General features: G+C 53.2%; 1 protein-coding gene across 1 annotated transcript in view; it reads left to right on the forward strand.

Moving 5' to 3' along the window:
• Positions 1-19,750, forward strand: part of RAB6B (RAB6B, member RAS oncogene family) — a 47,444-nt gene that overhangs the window by 21,860 nt on the left and 5,834 nt on the right. The window contains exons 2-6 of the mRNA XM_005863560.2: positions 4,321-4,379; positions 14,823-14,876; positions 15,086-15,191; positions 15,854-15,965; positions 16,996-17,089. Of these exons, the coding sequence (XP_005863622.1) occupies positions 4,321-4,379; positions 14,823-14,876; positions 15,086-15,191; positions 15,854-15,965; positions 16,996-17,089 (425 nt within the window). The remainder of the gene's footprint in view (positions 1-4,320; positions 4,380-14,822; positions 14,877-15,085; positions 15,192-15,853; positions 15,966-16,995; positions 17,090-19,750) is intronic.

Raw genomic sequence — 19,750 nt, forward strand, 5'->3', positions numbered from 1 at the left:
GGGAGTGTCTCTGCCCCTCCCGTGCGCCTATCCCTATCTGCACCGGTTGAATGACACTGCCCCTTTTGGGTCTCCCCTTGGCTACAGCCCAGTGGTAGTGGCCAGTCAGGTGATGGCTCCAGCCTCCTCCTGCTCTTTGTGGTGAGCCTGGGGAAGTGGCCAGGTAGATGGGCTGTGCAAGCTCACCATATCCGGGTTCCAGTACCTCCTGCTCAGGTATGGGGTGAGGAAGGGGCAGCAGCCCTTCAGAGGGGAGAGGAGCTTGGCACAGGACAGCCCTTTTACCAGCTCAGCCTCTTTATGTGATGCCAGGGTGGAGCCTGGGCAGCAGTGTGCAAGGGGCCCCTTTTCATCAGCTCCGTCTCGGGGCCCTAGGAAGCCTCCCAGACACGGTGTGGAGGATGCCTTTCCTGCATTCGTGTCAGACAGCGTGGCCCAGGCTTTCCTCTGCGAGCTGCAGTCCCTGAACATCCGTGAGTTCTTCCCTGGAGCCCTGGGTCAGCGGCAGGGTGGTGGCCCTGCAGGCAGACTTGTTCGACCAGCCCTGTGCCTGCAGTGGAGAGTGCAGACACATGCCGCAGGGAGGAAGAGCCCTCGGACAGGTCCAAGCAGGTAGCCGAGCTGACAGGTTCATAAAGGGTCTGAGCCCCGTTATCTGGGCAGCCTGGGAAAGAGGATTGGCTGGTCATGGGGAAGCTCTGAGGCAGGGAGGAGGAGGACTTCTGCCCTGAGAAATGAGGAAAACAAGCCTAGAGGGACAGAAAGAGATTCCCTTTTGCAGCTAATCAGTGATGATCCGGTCATCCAGCCCAGGCCTCGGTTGGGGTGCTGGGCCCCAGTGTTCAAACCTACCTACCCTCGCTTTGTAAGCCCTCCTGGGCCCCACAGGGCACCTCAGTTTCCAGTGTCTGACCTCCTGATTTGGGTGAAGCACTTCCCGAGTGGGGAGAGGCCCTCACCTGCAGCTGGTCCCAAGGAAGAGGTGCGTGGTCTTGGCAGGGGCTGTTCCCAGGCCTCCGGGACAGCCACAGCGGTGACAATAATGACCCGGCAGGACCCTGAACCCCAGTTTGACTCAAAGATGCTAAGAAGGGTCAGAAATCAGAGCTTCGTTCCCGGTCAGGCCCCTCATCCTGGCCTCACTCAGCTCTGGCCCTGGGCACGAGGCTGTCAACTCATTGCCCCTTGTAGAAAGTGGGGGTGACACGAATACCCGCTTCAGAGTGGAGGACCGCACAGGTCGGTGCTGAGGGCTCAGCACAGCGTAGCTGCGGGCGTGGAATCCTGCAGCTTCAGGCAGCAGGTGTCCCGTCTGCTCTGTTTACTCCTGTCATGTAAATCCTCCTGGCACGGCCCCTGGCGTGCGCCTGGAACAGGCTCTATAAACACACGTGTAGCCTGTGATGGTTATCGTGGGAATGTTCAGAAAATATTGGCTGTGGCCAGGCCCCCACACCTGTTCCTCCTGACAGTCCCAATAAACAACTTGTTTTCTTGGGATTTTCTCCTTCTACCCTGTGAGCCAGTACGAATCCACTGCCAGTGGCTGTTGTCCCGAGAAGGAGCGGCTCAGCATTGGAGACCCTGTGGGGATCTCTGAGTTTTCAGCTACTCCACGAACCTCCTGTTCCACTTTGTATTTCCACTGTCTTTCCTGCCTGTCTGCTCAGCTGCCCCGGGGAACAACCTGAGAGAAAGGAATCTCCCCACCTTCTCACCCTCCTCCCTGATGCTTTCCCTTGTCCCCCGGGAGTAAGATGCGGGAGTGTCACAGCCCAGGGAAGTTACCAGTGGGCCCTGCCATGCCTCTCTTCCCGAGGAGGAGGCTGTAACTTTCCATTGTCTTTTGGAAAAGGAGGAAGCTGTGCTCCCTCCCATTTGTCTGCCTCTCGCTGGCTCAATGTTGCTCCACGTTTTACGCTGGGGTCCCCTTAGCAATCTCCAGCCAGGCCGTTCTGGGTGGGGAGCCCCCACTTCCCACCTTCATATGAAATTTAAGGGGAGATTTAAAGCAATTGGAAAGGACTTTACAGATTAAATGCCCATCAATAGCTTTTCAAAGGACAGTTTTCAGTTGCAATTAGAAGAGACCTTGGGTGCATTACTGCTCACCCCAGAGAGGTTCTTCCAGAAATGTGGCTCTTCTGACCCCAGCTGGGGTACTGCAGTCCTTCCTGGCACTGCCCACCCAGAGTTGGTGTCAGACTCCCCAGTTTAAGGGCGTAGTCCCCAATAAGACTGCCAGCCACACGTGGGGTTCCCAAGGACACCACACTGACCAACTGGCTGCAAAGCCAAGGGCTCCCATGACCCTCCTCAGGCTCCATAACTCACTAGAACAGTTATAAGGTACCAGTTTTATTATAAAGAATGATCAGGAACAGCCAGATGAAGAGACATGATGGGCAAGGTGAATTCAGTAGTGGTGGTGGTATCAGCTGTTACCTGCTACCTACCTCTTTTCAGTGTTAAGCATTTCCTGTGTGCCTGGAACTTTTATTATCTTAATAGAGGCCTGGTGCATGAACATTCATGCACTGGAGAGGGGGTCCCTCAGCCCGGCCTGCCCCCTCTACAGTCCAGGAGCCCTCAGGGGCAGGAGGTGACCCAGCGATCAGGGGAAGGCGATGCCCCCATCACACTTCTGCTGCTGCCCCTGCCGGCAGCGCAAGCCTTGGCCGGCCCTGGTTACCTGCGCCTCGGCCGGCCCTGGTTACCTGAGACTCAGTCAGTGGGGTGTGCAGGAGGACCCGAGGCCCCCGGCAGGGCTGAGAGGACTCCAGCGGGAGGCGCGCAGAGCAGCCGGCCTTGACCCCGCTGTGGGCGCTGCCCTCTTGTGAGGGCATGACAGTCAATTTGCATATTACCTCTTTAGTATATAGGATTTCATTTCTACTACTGCCCTTTGAAGTCTCTGATGTTATGTCCAAATGAGGCATTGAGGTCCAGAGGGGTAGGGACCACCTCAGAATGATGGAGCTAAACAGTACGCCAGCTAGGACTTGGATCCAATTGACCCATTCCGGGTCAAAGATGGAGCCACCTAAATTTGTCCCAAACACAGTCCAACAGATGTTCCTTCTGGCTAGAAGACTGTTGTCTTTCCTTTACAGCTGTAGGCTGACAGGAGGTGGCTGCCCTTGTCTGTTAGATGTTGTACCACTGAGGCCTCAGAGAAGGACCTTGCCCAGAGGAGCCCTGTGGGTCACCGTGCTCCATTCAGGCAGTGACAAGCTACCCTGCCTGTGGAGCCCGTGGACATCCCGTCCGAGAATCGGGGAGAGGCAGATTGGAGAACTCTTGGGTGCTGGTCTCCTGCTTTCCCATCAGGGTTGTGTGTTCCGGAGCAGAGGGGACTGTGAGCCAAGCTCAGCTGTGCCAGTCCCTTCTGAGCCTCCCGGGGCCATGGCAGACTTGGTGGGACAGTGTAGAGAAGCATTCCATGCTGGGCCTGACCTAACAGATGTTCCTTCCTCCCCGTCCTCCCCTCCCAGATGATAGAAATGCTACAGTAGGTATTTCTGCCACTGCCAGGCCCCAGGAGACCTGCACAGGGTTGGGTCAGAAGCCAAACCTTGCAGTTAGGGAGATAAGCAGCACTTCTGGGATTCCTAAGAGACTTCCTGGTTCTCTTAGCCTTAGCAGTGGTTCTCAGGGCATTTGCAAATAAGGGCGGGCGAAGAGGGGGAATCCAGGGTTGTCATTGTGATCCTGCTGGAACTTACCCAGCGAGACCCAGGGATGCTAACCGTCCTGCAAGGAGCTGGACAGTCAGGCACACTCTTCCAAAAAATAGTCCTGCCTCTGAGAGACACTGGGAAATGTCTCATTTACGCCCCCTGCTGCCTGGTTCCTTAGAAAGCCACTTCCTCAGCAGTCTGCAGGCTGAATGAATGAGAACCGAACAGCATGCCCCCACCGCAGCCTGTGACGAATGACAAGGCAATGTTTCCGGGAGAACGTAGGCCAGTGTGAGAGGAGCATCAGTCTTGCACGCACTTGCTCCAATTCTTCATATATGGCTCTGGCGTCAGTTACACTCTTGTGGGCCAAGGAAGATGTTGGAGTTGGGTGGTGAGAATCCACAGGGCAGGGACGGGCCTCCTTCTCGGTGCCTGGCAAGAACTCCCCTGCAGCCCAGCCGGTGTAGACTCGGCTGCCTTGCTCTGGGTCCTTCTCCCAGGGTCTGCCTTTCACTTCTGTTTCCTCATCTTATCTTTCCTTTGGGCTTCTTTGTTATCTGTTGTCTTCATGTGAAATGTGTTTAGAGGAACCTAGCTGGATGCCATGGCTGAACCCCCCTCTCTTCTTGTTTTACAGTCGGAAAGACGTCTCTGATCACAAGGTTCATGTACGACAGCTTCGACAACACGTACCAGGTGAGGTCCTGAGAGCCCCTGTTCCCCATCACCCATGGTGTCTGCAGCCAGGCCAGTTGCCTGGAGACTGTGCTGGTCTCTCTCTGGGGCTGGCTGGTCCTGAGATGAGAATAGGATGTTCCCAGGGCCCAGGGCTTTGGTTTTGCCTTGAAGGAGCCTCCCGTCTATGCCCTGGCCCCAGCCCAGTAACGACTCTGAGCCCTTCTGAAGGTCCAAACCTCGGCAAAGGAAATGTTTTCCAGGAGAGAAAAGACACATTTCAGTCTGTGTCACCTTGCTGCCTGTGGGCAGGTCTAACCATTACAGGGTTTGGTTACTTGGGTGGGTTGTCACATGGAGGAGGATGGACAAGATGCAAAATAATGCAGGTGAAAGAGCAGTAGGAGAACTTATTTCTTGAGCGTGGTTATATTTTAGTCTCTCTCTCTCTCTCTCTCTCTCTCTCTCTCTCTCTCTCTCTCTTGCTGAGGCACTCTCTTCCCTAGAGAAGTTGATGTGATGGGCTTGTGTACTGTTCTACGTGGGCAGGAGGCTGGATGGAGTGACCCCTAGCTCCTCACTCTCACGGTGGTCTGGGGTCAACCAGTGGCCCAGAGGTGGCTCCAGGTGGCCCAAAGGCTGAGCTCTTGGGGGTCAGTAACTTTTCACTTTCCTGGCACCACAGGTGACTGAGAGGTTTGTGCAAATGAAGTGAATTTTCCTTACAATTATAGCTCTTTGCAGAAGGCACCAATTTTAATCATTTCAGTTATTTTTAAGAAAAAAAAAATATTCCTCAAAACAGAGACAAATAAAATGCATTTTTCTGAGCCAGTGGGTTTTGTGAGGTACCAGTTCCAAGGGGTGTTAGTAGCTTTTATTTGAGAAGAAGGCAGGCAGGAGGGTTTAGTACTTGTGTATATTTAGGGAACGCTGGTGAGCAAAAGGAAATGAACTTACTACTGCAGGACTTCTCAGGGCGTTGACTGCATCAATGTGTGGTTTTGTGCTGAAAGTGGGGGGTAGTGTGCAGGATCTCCCATGGGATCTTTTTGTCACTGAGTCCTCACGGGAAATATTTATAGAGCACACTGGGGACGGCCGGGTAAGGGCCCCTCTGCCTTCCTGGACTGACCGAGGATACGGAGCACAGCTCACTGCCGATTGCAGTTCCGGGTCTTCTCTTCAGTCTGGGTCTTCCTCTGGACTAGTCATCGTCTTTGCCCCAGATACAGCCCTCTCTCTGCCTCTCTCTCGAATTTCCTGCTTTTCCTCTGCAGTCGTCTGAAATGCCGGGGAACTAGTAGACTTGATGGAAGGGTCAGAACACGAGGCTCTGGGGGAGGGGCCCTGGGTGATAGGCACAGCCCGGGGCACCGGCTTTGGGAGGGTGATCTCAGCCTCACTGCCTTCGTCGTGTGCTTTCCAGGCCCGGGCTGTGCACTGATACAGCCTTAGCAGAGGCCCGGCCACCCCACAGGGGAGTTCTACCACACTGACCTGCATTTGGGATTCCATCCCAACAGACTGCAGTTCTGGAGTCTGACCTAGTATTCAGAGTGTGTGTGTGTGTGTGTGTGTGTGTGTGTGTGTGTGTGTGAGAGAGAGAGAGAGAGAGAGAGGGAGAGAGAAAGAGAGAACTATTTGAAGTTTTTGAATTACCAGGATACTTATAATGCCTCTTGTTGGTGTCCCATTGACTACAGTGAGACGCTTGGCTGCTTGGGGTTCTTGGCAGTGCGGATGGTGACGGTGACCTTTGCGGTGTCCTCATTGGCATGGATCAACTGCTCCCCATGTTGTTTGAGTCCCTCAAAATCTCAGCCCACCTCCCTCCAGTATCCGCTTGCTCACTGCTTGTCCCGAGGCCCGTTCGCTTGCTGCTCCTCACACAGTGACACTGCCCCAGCCCTACTCCTTGGCTCATGGTATCACCTCTGCCGGAACGCCCTGCCTTCTCTGCTGTGAAATGTTCTTCTGACTCATCAAAGCTCAGGGCACGTTTGTCTGTGTTCCGCCCCCTCCATGGCACCCTCTCCCTTATCACGTTGTCCTGGGCTCTCTTAGCCTCCTGACTCCACAGGAGCTCCCCTGTGCTCTGGCTCCTGGATGGGCTCTGGGCGTGGCTGGGGCCACGACCCCTCGGATCCACCACTATTCGTGGGCCCAGCACCGGGCCTGGCCACAGCTGATGTCAAATGCCTGTTGGTGTCAACGTGGCTCCGAGAGACACACTCTGCCTTGGTTTTAGACCCACCAGACTGGGAGGCCGGAGGCCCCATGTCCCTGTGGTGAGAGGGGAGAAAGCCCAGGGGGAGCAAGTGCCCTCCACTGCCTTCTTTGCTGACTTGTTTTCCCAGCAGGTAGAGTTTCTTTCCCGATACCCTTTAAAATGGTAATTAGGCTAGGAGGCCAGGGCTCCAATTCCGTGCATACACAGGCTCATCTTAATGAATTCTCTGGAGATGGAAAGGGGGAAGTGTTATTTTGTTTGCTTTTCTTAACTCAGTGGCAGAGACATTTGGGAAGTAGACAAGCTCCCCAAGGGCTGTGGGGGATGTTCCTTGTTGTCCCCAGCACGGTGACTACTCCCAGCTCCCCCCACGGACATCCTGCCCATCAGCCAGGACCGCCCCGCAGAGCCTGCCGCCAGCCCACCTCCATTAGCTGAGGTGCCCAGACAATTCCCAGAACCAGTCGCCTTGCCCTCCCTCCCATCCTTCCTGTGTGCCTCTGGCTCTGCCTCCTGCCCCCTCCCTCCACTCATTCTGACAACAGATGTTTGTCAAGTGCTTACTTGCTTGGAGAGAAAGTAGGAGAAAATAGAATCTGACCCCACCCTCAGCCTTGCGTGGAGGGCAGGGGGGCGGGAGGGTCAGCCTCATCTGGGTGGCAGTCAGTCCTCCCTCTGCCTGGGGCTGGACATGCTGAGGCCCCGAGGGGCTGGCATGAGGATCCATGAGGACCTGGCTGGGCAGAGCCGGGTTCCCCTGTCAGACCTCTCAGGGGCGCTGTCCACCTGGCAGGCCCTGGGGAGATGCCACCTTGACAGCCTGTGGGCCCCTGGAGAGCAGATCTGCTGCTGCCTCCTCCCCTCGATGCACATGCATCTTGTTCTCCTCTTGGCACATGCATCCCCAGCCTCTGCCACCCCACCCGTCACCCCATCTGATCCACTCACTAGAAGCAGCAAAAAAATAAAATTGACAAGCATCCTGGTGAGAGTCATAGCTCCACAAATCTCTTGTATAAGCCCCCAACTAAGAAATTATTTTCCAAATTTGCGATGGGAGAAACCTTCTGTGCTGTGATGAGACTTGACTCTCTGTGGCCAGGCCCCCTCCCCTCTCAGAGGCCAACAAAACACACCTGCAGGCCTGGCCCTTGGGCCACCTGCTTGAAACCTGCGCTAGAGCCATGTGGCGGCCTCAGGCCTCTGCAGGTGGCCACTGGGAGTGGGAGGGAGGATTTGGAGGCAGTGAACTCTAGGTTTTCTCATGGGTCCCTCGTGGGTCCTCTAGCTTGGCTGCACTTACTGGGGGTATGGCCAGGAGATTCACAGGCCGGCTCAGTCATTAGTATTTTTTAAATCTCAGAGGTGATTGCGATGAACTTATAGCCAAGGCTGGAGCCACTGGCCCATCCCTGGACCGCCCGCCCCTAGCCGATTGGGCTGCCCCAGGAGAGGGGCCCGGCCTGCTGGAACTGCCTCGCTGCTCCCGGAGTGGAGGAGCATTTCTGGAGGAACTCGGAGCTTTACCTGCATTGGGGCACTCCTGGGGACCCCGGGAGCCAAGGGAAGGGGACAGAAGCTGAGTCCACGGAGCCCTCACAGGCGGAGCAGTTGCCTGAGGCGCTCTCACCCCTGGCAATCTGCCTGAGCTGCCCGAGGCTTTCCTCTCCAGCTCCTGGGTCTGTATTAGTTTCCCGGGGCTGCCACAACAAATTACCACAGACAGGGTGGCTTAAAACAACAGGAATGATCCTTCCACAGTTCTGGAGGCTAGAAGTCTGTAGTCAAGTTGTGGCAGAGCCACGCTCCCTGCAGAGGCTCTGGGAGAGGATCCTTGCCACGTGCAGCTTCCGGGGCTGCGGGCGTTCCTTGGTGTGGGGCTGCATAGCCCTAATGCCCGCCTCCATCTCCATGTGGCCTTCACTTCGTGTCTCTGTGCATCCTCTTCTCTACTCATGAGGACACCAGTCACTGGATTTAGGGGCCCACCCTGAATCCAGGATGATTTTTCATCATAAGATCCTTAACTAATTATATCCTCAAAGATCCTTTTTCCAGAAAGGTCACATTCTGAGGTTCCAGGTGGACAGAATTTTGGGGGATACTCTTCAACCCAATGCTGGGCTCTAGCACCTCTCAGTCTGATCCCACTTGGAACCAGACTCTCTGGCCTAGGCCTCGGAATGGTCTGCCCTCACCTCACCTCCCAGCCTGGACCCCTCCAGGCCCCCAGGCCCCTCCAGCCCTTCACCTGCTGCATCCGACCCGGGGAAGCCATTTCCCCAGGACCCTGTCTGGGCAGCATGTCTCTCTGTTCTCACAAGGTTTTGCAAAACAATCAGATGTTTCTTTGTGTAACACTGAGCTGATTTAATAAAGCAGTTAGGTTCACTGAGGCCCGGTCATTGACTCTGTGGTCCATCCCTTTGCTCTGCAGCCCCCAGACCAGTGTCTGTCTCCACCCTAAGGATTCAACCCTACAGTGCGGGGCTGCCTTTCGGAGGAGCTGGGCTGCAGCTGGGCACAGCAGCACATCCTAGGGGCTCTGGGCGGGGCATTTGACAGGAATCACAGTGTGTGGACAGGGGTGCTTTGTCCTGGGTGGGCTTCGATGCTCTAAACTCTTTCTGGGGCACCAAGTTCTACTGCTCCTTGTCCAGCCAGACTCAGGCAGCTAGTTTGGGGGTTGCCAGGGGTGGGCAGCCAAGCCCCACACCTAAGATGCCCCCACATCGCCTTTGCTGGTGGGCCTGAAGAGGGGATCGGTGAGGAAAGGGGACCTGGGTATGGGTCAACCCGAATATCCTCCTTGAACACACACTCATGCACACACTCATGCATACTGGCCCCCCATGCTGGGGCCAGGGAACAGGAAAGGATGGGGCCTTCGGAAATAAGATGCTTAGCATCTTTCTGTCAATGGGCCACTGTAAGGAGATGAATGAGCCCTCGCAGAGCTCACAGCAGTGGAGAGACAACCAGGAGAGAGGGGTTTCCCTGATGGGTGTGGGGAGGTGCCTGGTGCTTCAGCTTGAAGAGGAGGTGCAGTTAGGCAAGGGGCAACGGGTCCAGGGCTGAAATACCCCTGAATGCTGGTCAGCTTGGCGAGATGACCCTGCCCTTAGACCCACTAGGGCACTGCCAGTCATCCAAGTGCTCCCTATAGACATTAACCTGGTCCAGACTTGCCCTTGCTCTGATACCTTTTCTTGTCCTCCCTCCTCTCTGCTGCCTTTCTCTCCCTCTCTTTTGATGAGCATATATAAATTAGGAATACGGTCACCTCGTACAGAAAGCTGACAAAGTGGCTTAAACAAAGAAAGGCTTTGGTTTCCCAGATGCAGGAAGTGGTGGTGAGACCTGAGGTGGCACAGCTGTGCAGTGATGCTGTCAGACCCCAGGCCCTTGCTCTCATGCTGTTCCGCCTTCTTGCTGTGTGGGTTCTCGTCTTCACGCAGGCTTGCTGTTGCTGCTCCAGACGGCACATCTGCATACAAGGCAGTAAAAGAAAGCAAGAGCTGCCTGGTGTGGCTCAGTGGTTGAGTACTGACCCATAGACTAGGAGGTCCTCCAGGGACCAGGAGGTTGCTGGTTTGATTCCCAGTCAGGGCACATGCCCAGGGTTGCAGGCTCGATCCCCTGTCCCCAGCAGAGGGTGTGCAGGAGGCAGCTAAATGATGTTGATGCTTCTCACTGATGTTTCTATCTCTCCTTCTCTCTCTCTCTCTCTCTCTCTCTCTCTCAAATCAATAAAAACCTATTTTTTTAAAAAGAAAGAAAGAAAGAAAGAGCTACCCTAGAATGCCCTCTCCCTCCGAGCAGACTGTGGCTTATGTCTTATTGGCCAGAATTGGGTCACATCATCACCCTTAACCTCTGGGGAGGCTGGGAAAGCAGAATTTCGCTTTTACAGTCTCTAGGCAAGCAAGGGAGTAAGAGGTTGCCAGCGGGTAATGGGTGGCATCTCCCCAGGGCCTGCCAGTAGCTACTGGTGAGTCCCCAGGAGCTACATTTCATAAGTTGAATGGACCCATGATGCAATTCTCTGCCCCATATTGTAGTAATCCTTCCTAATTTGCTTTGTAGGCTACACTTAGGTAGCTCTTAGACAACCTCAAAGTCCACCACCTGGAGCATCTTTTGCCCTAATGATTAAAGACGGCTCATGCACTTGGATCTTTATGTGACCCTTCAGGAGACTGCTCAGGGATCCATGAGCAGATTGGCTTGTTTTGATGAAATGTAACCCCTTATTTAAAGTTGGAAGGTGCATATTGTTTGGTTGATGTTTCAGACCACAGTCAGGAAATAAAAGAGCAATCAACAAATATTTCGTTGGGTGTTGACTAGCACCAGCCACTCTCCACTTAGAGGAAAGTGGCCACCAGGACTGTGTAGACTTTGAAGCTGAGGTACCTGCGCTGTGGCCTCGTACCCAGCATCCCCTTCCCCAGAGCACATAGCTGCTGGCAAGGACAGACCCAGCCCAGCATGTTTTCCAGCGATTGCTGTCTCCTTCCCCATAGCACCCGCTTGCCAGTCTGAATGCTTAAGTTTTGCCAACCTCATTTGCATGCTAATTTGCATGACTTTGCCCTGATACTCTCATCTAATGGTTGGTGGTGTGGAGCACAAACAGCAGCTCCATTGTCGAGGGCTTGTCAGGCCCAGCTGCTTTCTGCCACTTAGGGATGCTTCCCCAGCCATGGGCCAAGGCCTGGCCAGGGCTACAAAAAGACACACATACACTCCTTTTCATGACTTCTCTTCCTGAGAAGAGAGTCTTGAGTCAATTTATGCAAATGACCATGCAAATTTCCGCTGCCGACTTTATTACTGTGTCTTGTCAGAATGTGGATGCAAAATATATTTCATAATAAATGCACATAGCAAAGAAGATTTCAACAAGTGCCGCAGGGAACATCTCTTCCCTCGGGGATCCGCTAGGCAGTGGAAGGTTTTGTGCAGATGGAGGCGTGTGATGTACGGTCTGCACTGTGTGTCTGAGCCCCCGTTGACACTGCTTAATACCACCTTTAGAAGATAAATGTGGATGTGGCTATGAAATCTGGGCTTGTGATGTTCCTCGTGTTTTGTATAAAATGAAGCGCCTGCCATTTTTCATAAGCAGTACCGTTTGCCAGCAAGATGATATTAAAGGAATAAATAAGCATTGCCAGCTTTGGGGTGACCCAATCACAGCAGAGTGCAGCCCAGCCTCCCCAGAGGGCATTCCAGGAGGCTCCTGCAGCACCGCTCAGGAGGGGAGAGGATCGTGATGGCCGTGGACTGGCGGGAGAGTCCCCAAAGTCAAGCCTGCTGTTCATTTGTCTTGATATCCTCTTTACATCCCTGTGGCCTAGTTACCAGCAATCGGGCTCGATCCCCAGTGGGGGGCATGCAGGAGACAGCCGATCAGTGATTCTCTCTCATCATTGATGTTTCTCTCTCTCTCCCTCTCCCTTCCTCTCTGAAATCAATAAAAATATATTTAAAAAGTAATAATAATAATAATTTACTCCATACCTTATAAGTGGAAATGAAGTACAAAGAACGAATGCTTTGACCAAGACTCTAAGGCAGTGGTTCTCAACCTTCCTAATGCCGCGACCCTATAATACAGTTCCTCATGTTGTGGTGCCCCCCAATTTCATTTTTACAAATTGAACATAATTAAAGCATAGTGATTAGTCACAAAAGCAATATGTAATTATATATGTGTTTTCCGATGGTCTTAGGCGACCCCTGTGAAAGGGTCATTCGACCCCCCAAGGGGTCGCGACCCACAGGTTGAGAACCGCTGCTCTAAGGCAAGCTAGAAGAGGGATGTGGTCTCCTTTAGAACCCACCCCTTTGAGGGTCAGCCTTTCCTGAAGTTCTGGAAACACTAGGATGTTAGGAGGAATTATAAGCACAAAGATTCCCAGGGCAAAGAAGCTTGGGAAACGTTGGGTTACATGAAATTGTTCATGTTTCTTCAGAGCAGGACGTTTCAGAGCCTTTACTATGCCTGTGTGCTTTATGGCTCTCCACTAGGGGCTAGAACAAGCATGTCAAACTCAAAGGCTAACACGGGCCAAATAAGCGAGGCATGCGGCCCGCGGGCCACAAGTTTGGCATGCTTGGGCTAGAATATGCAGCCTCTCCCAGAAACACCTGGTCACAGTTCAACCAATGCTCTTCCAAAGGAACAAACAGAAATCCATAGTCTTAATCACAATGTGTAGGATATAAGTAAAAATTACTAGACATAGGGAGTAAAATTTATATTCAAGAAAAAAAGGAGAGGCTAGCTTTGAACAGGAGCAAAGAAGTACTTAGAACCTGGAAGGATGTAGGGATAAAGCCAGGAACATGTAGACAACTGTGCAAATACTGTACTTTTTAAATCCTGGCTCTGCCACTTCCAGCTGTTGACGCTGGGAAAGCACTCTTGTACTCAGTTTTCTTACCAGTGACATATGAATACTAATGAACATAACCCCTAACATAGGTTGTCAGGATTAAATAATGCATGTACAGCACTTAGCACAGTAGCTGGCAAATGATCAGTACTCCGATGTTTGGTTATTGTTATATTAGAGTGTAAAACCAAGGAAGGAATTGAAGTGGTTTATTCCTGCTATTGTAAAGTAGGATTTTAGGTCATCTTCTGAGAGTAATTTTTGCTGAGGATGTGGCAGGGGCAAAATAGAGGGGAGAATTCTATGCATGGAAGCAGGAGGTGATCAAGGACAAGTCACATGTTCTTTAAATAAAACCCATAGATTTACCATTTCTGGTGCTCGTGTTCCTTCTTTAAAGATTTAAATTTCCATCTTTAAAATTTCCCTTCAGCCTAAAGCATGTCCTGTAATGAGGGCCTACTGGTTACAAACTATCACAGCTTTCCCTTATCCGAAAATGTTTTTGTTTTGCCTTCATCGTTAAAGTTTTCACTGGCTATAGAATTCTAGGTTGGCATGATGCTTGTTCTTTCTTTTGGAACTTTAAAGATTTGTTCCATTGTCTTCTGTCCTACATTGTTCTGACAAGAAATCAGCTATCATTCTTGTCATTGTTTCCTTGTATATAATGTGTTTTCTATTTCTGGCTGCTGGTGAGGCTTTTTCTTTACCTTTGGTTTTTAGCAACTTGACTATGATATGCGTGGGTGTTGTTTTCTTTGTATTTATCCTGTTTTAGGTTCACTGAGCTTCTTGGTACTGTGGGTTGGTGTTTCTAATCGGGAAAATTTTTGACTGTTATTTTTTAAAATATTTTTTGGCTGATTTTGTTTCTATTCTTTTTATAAGAGCCTAATTGCATGTAATGTCAGATCACTTGATATTGTCCTAGAAGCTCTTGATCCTGTCTTCACTTTTATTACATCTTTTTTCTCTCTGTGCTTCAGTTTGAACAATTTCTTTTGGCCTCTCTTCAGTTCACTGACCTTTCCTACTTAAATTCGATGTATTTTTATTTTAGGTATTGTATTTTTTTTAGTGTTAAGATTTCATTTTTTTCCTTTTAGCATTTTCTTATATTTCTTGAAATTAGCCCATCATATTCACCTTTTCCTTTATATTTTAACATTTTATCAGTTATTTTAAAGTCCTGTCTGCTAATCCAATATCTGGGTTATCTGGGGTCTGTTTCTATTGAGTTGTTGTTTTGATTGTGGCTTGAATTTCCTGCTTCCTTACAATGTCTACTCCTTTTTCTATTGTGTAGGGGAGATTGTTGTAGGGATTCTTGGATTCTCTTACCTTCCTTTGAATGGTGTTGAGTTTTATTTTAATAGGCAATTCAATTATGGGCAGCTAATATTTTTGGAAGGGTTACTTACCATATTTAAACTTTAAGGTAGATTTTTTTTGTTTTTTCCCCTCAGTCATCTTAAGTCTCAAGATGACGTTCATTCTTCCAAAGCTGGCCCTTTCTGTCCTTGTTCCTGGGGAAACCTTCTCACCCAGTTTTCTCATCCCTGCCCTTTTATATCACTCAACAAACAAACAAACAAACAAAACAAACCCTGGCCTCATCTTGATTTAGCTCAAACTCACTTCCTCTGAGAGGGACGAGAAGGTTCACTGTTGAGAAAGTGGGAACCAGGGACAACAGAGCAGGACCCACCTGGCATTTGGCATGGGTGTCCCCCATTTTTCTGCAGTCACTACCTGGATCACTGAGCTTTTGCCCCTTTGCCCAAGACTTTTCAGTTTTGACCTGTCTGTGCTTTTCTCTAACAGGCAACCATTGGAATTGACTTCTTGTCAAAAACCATGTACTTGGAGGATCGTACGGTGAGTGCCTGACTTTAGAACGGGAAGGACAGGGAGTGCTCCTTTGGACCTATCACCTGGACCTTTAGCTGGGCACCCCTGAGAGCCCATGCCTGCCCCAGAGCTGGCAGTGCCAGCATCACAGAAGCAGGACCTTGCCCACTCCCCACCCCACCCCTACCATGAGGACCTGGCTGCCCCTGCTGACCCCCCTGCCCTCCCTGCCACAGGTGCGACTGCAGCTCTGGGACACAGCGGGCCAGGAGAGGTTCCGCAGCCTGATCCCCAGCTACATCCGGGACTCCACGGTGGCCGTCGTGGTGTACGACATCACTAGTGAGTGTGGGTCCTGGCTCCCAGGGGCTCCGGGGCCCGAGTGGAGCCCCAGCCAGTTTGCAGCATGTGTGTGTGTATATACACATGCCCACTCTTATTGTCTGAATGCAGGAAGGCAGGTGCCTGCCACTGGGGGGTTAGTTGCCTTTGAACACAGCGTGTTTTCCACTTCCCTGCCCTCCTGCGCCAATCATGGTTGTGCAGGTTGGCCCTGCTCCTGGCCCCTCTGCACCCTTGTTGGCCTTGGCTGCCAGAAAGACCCCTGCAGAGCAACTTCTGTGCCTGTGTGTCAAGGTGGGAGAAGACACTGGTCCCTGGGCAAGTTTGCCCCAGCAGCTGTGGCTTTGTCAGCTGGCATCCCAGCCCCTCACCAGGCTCCCACTAGTCCACATAGCAAATCATGACCCTGTCACCTTCCAGGCGGGGTAAATTCTCTCTGCCAGAGAGTGACTCAGCAATGCCAGGGGCTCTCCAGGGCCCTGGGGCAGCAGCTCCACAAACCCACCTGGGCCTCCTGTGGAAGGCCCAGACCCACTGGCCTGTGTGGCCTGTGCTCCAGCCCCTCCCGGGGTCTGGTATGCCTGCTGCCCCTTCCCACCTTTCCCCTCTCCCGGTGGGGGCTGTATCTCACTCCCAGTTCTATCCCCGCTTTCCACCTCCAGACCTCAACTCCTTCCAGCAGACCTCTAAGTGGATCGATGACGTCAGGACGGAGAGGGGCAGCGATGTTATCATCATGCTGGTGGGCAACAAGACGGACCTGGCTGACAAGAGGTAGGATCAGGGGCTGGCAGGCTGGGCCCACCCTCCACGCCTCTGCAACTCCTCCTGGACAAGGAGTTCTGGGGTGCCTGGGTAGCGAGCACCCTTTCTGCCTGTGCTCTTCCCATGCATCTTGGAAAGGTACCGGCAGGTTGCTGGAGGCTTTGAAAGCCCCTGGTAGACCCCTGCCCTCGTCATCTCTGAGGCCCCACCTCGCACTGCCGGCAGGGGCAGTTCCAGGGTGCTCCTCTGTGCGTGGTCTTCATGGAGCCCCGTGCACCTGGCTCAGCCCAGCAGTGCATGGTCTGGGAACTGGCTACAACCAGCAACACAGCTGCAGGCTCCTGCCGACTTCTGTTTGTGCTGTGTCTCTGCCCCATGACATGCCCGCACCGATGTGAGTGTGGGTCTGGAGGTCCTGGTCCCACGTGTTAACCTCAGAAGTTCTGGTCTGGCGCTGTGTCTGGATGTGACACTCTGAAGAGGCTGCTCCAGGGCACAGGGTTGACTTACCTACATTTGTCCACTTATCTCAGGGGACCCAACTTGGTTAAAGGTCATGCATTGTGGGCTTCCTGAAATATACTCTAACCATTTAAGGAATAATCTGAATTAGAGACTGTTTTGTTAGAATCCTCCTCCTGACGTGAAGAAAAATGGGGCTCGAAGCCTAGCTCCTTTGCTAAGTAGGCGTCTTGGAGCAGGCCCTTTAACCTCAGTGTTCTCATTCGGGAAACAGGACTGATGACACCACCCAGAGAGGCGGTATGTGGCCTGCAGCACTTTACACATGTAGTCTCTGGCCGTGGCCACTATTGGGAAAGGCAGCTATGGGACAGCCCCACCCACCTGCCACAGGGCCTGCGTCCCAAGGGGAAGATACTACAGAAGGAGGAGAGAAGGGGCGGCTGTGCCCTGTGTCCCCTTCATCCTGGTCGGCTCCTCCGCCCTGCTGGGTGGGCCCCTCCTCTCGGGCTTTTCCCTCCACCTCTCCCAGGGGCTGCTCTCTACCCAACTGATGTTCCCCTTCCCTCATCTTCAGGCAGATAACCATCGAGGAGGGGGAGCAGCGCGCCAAAGAGCTGAGCGTCATGTTCATCGAGACCAGTGCGAAGACCGGCTACAACGTGAAGCAGGTAGGATGCACCTGGTGCTGATCCCCGGCCCAGCTTGGCCATAGGGCCCACGTGTGGCTTCTGGCATGGTCAGCCTTGGGCTCAGCCCTGTCTCTCCCCAATGGGCTAGTGACTAGGTTGGGGTAGCCAATCAGAGTGCCCATAAACCCACCTCCCGGGGAACAAGCTTACCCAGAGGTGGTAACGCATGCGAGAAGGAAGGAGCACTGGCCCTCAGGGGGTGTCCGGAGAATGTCATCATGAGGCGCCATACAGCAGCCAGCCACAAGGCCCTGGAGCATGTGTGAGCGTCCAGTCACCAGCTTCCGGGGGGCTGAAAGAAGCACCGTTTCCCTAGCGGCTGGGGATGGGGGTGCAGGGGTTCATGCCTTGTGCTTGGCAGAGCTCAGGGGTTGCAGGGTCAGGCAGGCTTGGAGAAAGGAGCCCACCTGGGGTGTGCTGGAGCTCTCAGGAGGGGACAGGCCTGGTGAAGCAGAATCATCAGAGGAGCCATAGAGGGTCCATATTCCCAAGGAGTCCATGGTGCAATGCAGCAGGTCAGCGGACTTGGGTTGGGAAAAGCACGGCTTTGTCGGCACTAACTTCTGAGTGCTCTGTAGTGTTGCTACCTTCAGCGATGAGTGTAGGCAGCAAGCCTGTCCCAGCAGCAGCCCTGTGGCTTTATCACTCAGGGATCACGGCTGTGTTCTTATCGCTTTGCAGTGTGTTACGGTATCTTGAACCTGACACCCCTCACTGCTTCAGTATCACGGTGGTTATTAGACACACTGCCAGCTCTTGCTGTTTTACACGTTCATGCTTTGTCACTAGTTTGTGTCTTTAAAGATCTTAGAAGTGTATGTCAATACTAAGTGGCTTCCTTTATGCTCCTGTGTAATTGATGTCACACACTTAGAAGGCGTGTGTAGGTGTCACCAGACTGCCAGAGGGGTCTGTGGTTCACAGAAGGTTAGGAGCCTCTGCCTCTGAGAAGGAGAGGACTTGGAGAGGTGACGAGGAGGGAGGATATCCGGGCAAGGGGAACAGCATGAGTAAAGGCGGGGCAGGAGGGGTGCCTGTGGCCTGGGCAGGGGACACCAAGTGGGGAGCATGGCTTGGCTGGGGTGTCACTTCTGCCCGCCGTCCCCATTGGTGCTCGGGGAACACTAGACAAGCTGCCCATGCAGCATTGGCCTGGGTGCGGTGAAGATTCACGCCACATGGACAGTGCCAGTGGCCGTGGGGAAGGTGGCAGAGGAGCAGAGACAGAGTGGGAGCCCCAAGCTCCAGGACGCAGTCCCCCCCCAATTGGACTACAATGTCTCCATTCATTCGCACCCCCTTCCCAGCCTCCTTCATTGTAAGGCCAGGCTGCTATGGGGTCTCCTGGAGGAGGGAGCTACCCGTCCTTGTCCCTGGCAGCATACAGGAGACACTGGCTGCTGCCCTTTGCACCTGAATGGAAAGTCCTGGGGGGCGGGACGCAGAGGGCAGGCAGCGGTCAGGGTCAGGGAGACACTGATGCCTCCATTCCTAGAATGGTCTGGAGCCCCACAATGGTCTGAGCAGGAGTTCAGTGTGGTCAGTTGAGACCCTGTGTGGTTCAGAGGGGTCTCCAGGACCCTAACCCAATCATATCTGCTCTCAGAGACCCACGTGTGACCCCCAAGAGCTGCCTCCTAACTGTCAGCTTGGCCATTGGTAGAAGCTGTGACCATTTTGACATTCAGAGCAGGGCTGCCTGGGTCAGGGCCACAAAGGAAAGCTCAGAGGAGCGACCCAGGCCCTCTGCACCCTCGCCCGATCCTGCCTGCCCCACTCGGAGCCCTTTCTGCAGCACCCACAGGGCCCACACCCTGCCCGGCAGGCCAGTGGCTGCACCACTCAGGCCCTCACTGCCTTTGGCCCTGGGTGCTCCACGGGGCCCTCACCCAGCCTGGTGCTCCGATAAGGCTGGGCTCCGGCTGAACCCCGGACTAAGACTCACCCTGTCCTCAGAGAAGCTGTAAGCCCAGAGCCCACCGAGTTCCTGCAGTTGGTGTCCGTGGGGAGAAGGGGAGCATTCAGAATCTTCTGGTGCCTTGTACTTCCGCTCTGTACTTACTGTCACCTCCTACCTGACACTCCTGTGCACCCCGCCCCAGCACACATACACCCCACACATTTCTCCCCATGCACTTACACACTTACACACACAGAAACCCCACATGTGCACATACACACCGCACACACTCCCCCACACACTTACACAAATGCACACACACACAGACACCACACACCACACCACACATACTCCACACAGTATGCACATCACACACCCATACCCAAACAAACCCACCATACCACATTCACGCTCCTGTGTTTTTCTCTCAGAAGAGTCTCTCTGCTGTGACTGGGTGGCCCTGGCTCCCAGTGCCCAACTGCCTTGACGCCCGTGAACGTGCAGGACTCCCTGAGGGGCTTATTTGTCTCAAGGGCAGGAGGGAAGTTGGTCCCCACACCTGATCCCTACGTGGGCAGCGGGACAGAAGCCCTCGTAAGGGCTGTCTCCCAGGGTCTAGGTCAGGGGTGGGCAACCTTTTTGTGAGTACGTGCCAAAAACCAGCAAAATCTCTGACTCAAAATTCTTCTGCGTGCCAACCCTAATTTTTTGAGAACATGTTACGCCCACTTGATATCTCT

Source organism: Myotis brandtii, unplaced genomic scaffold, assembly GCF_000412655.1.
Source record: "Myotis brandtii unplaced genomic scaffold, ASM41265v1 scaffold18, whole genome shotgun sequence".
Classification (NCBI taxonomy): Eukaryota; Metazoa; Chordata; class Mammalia; order Chiroptera; family Vespertilionidae; genus Myotis; species Myotis brandtii.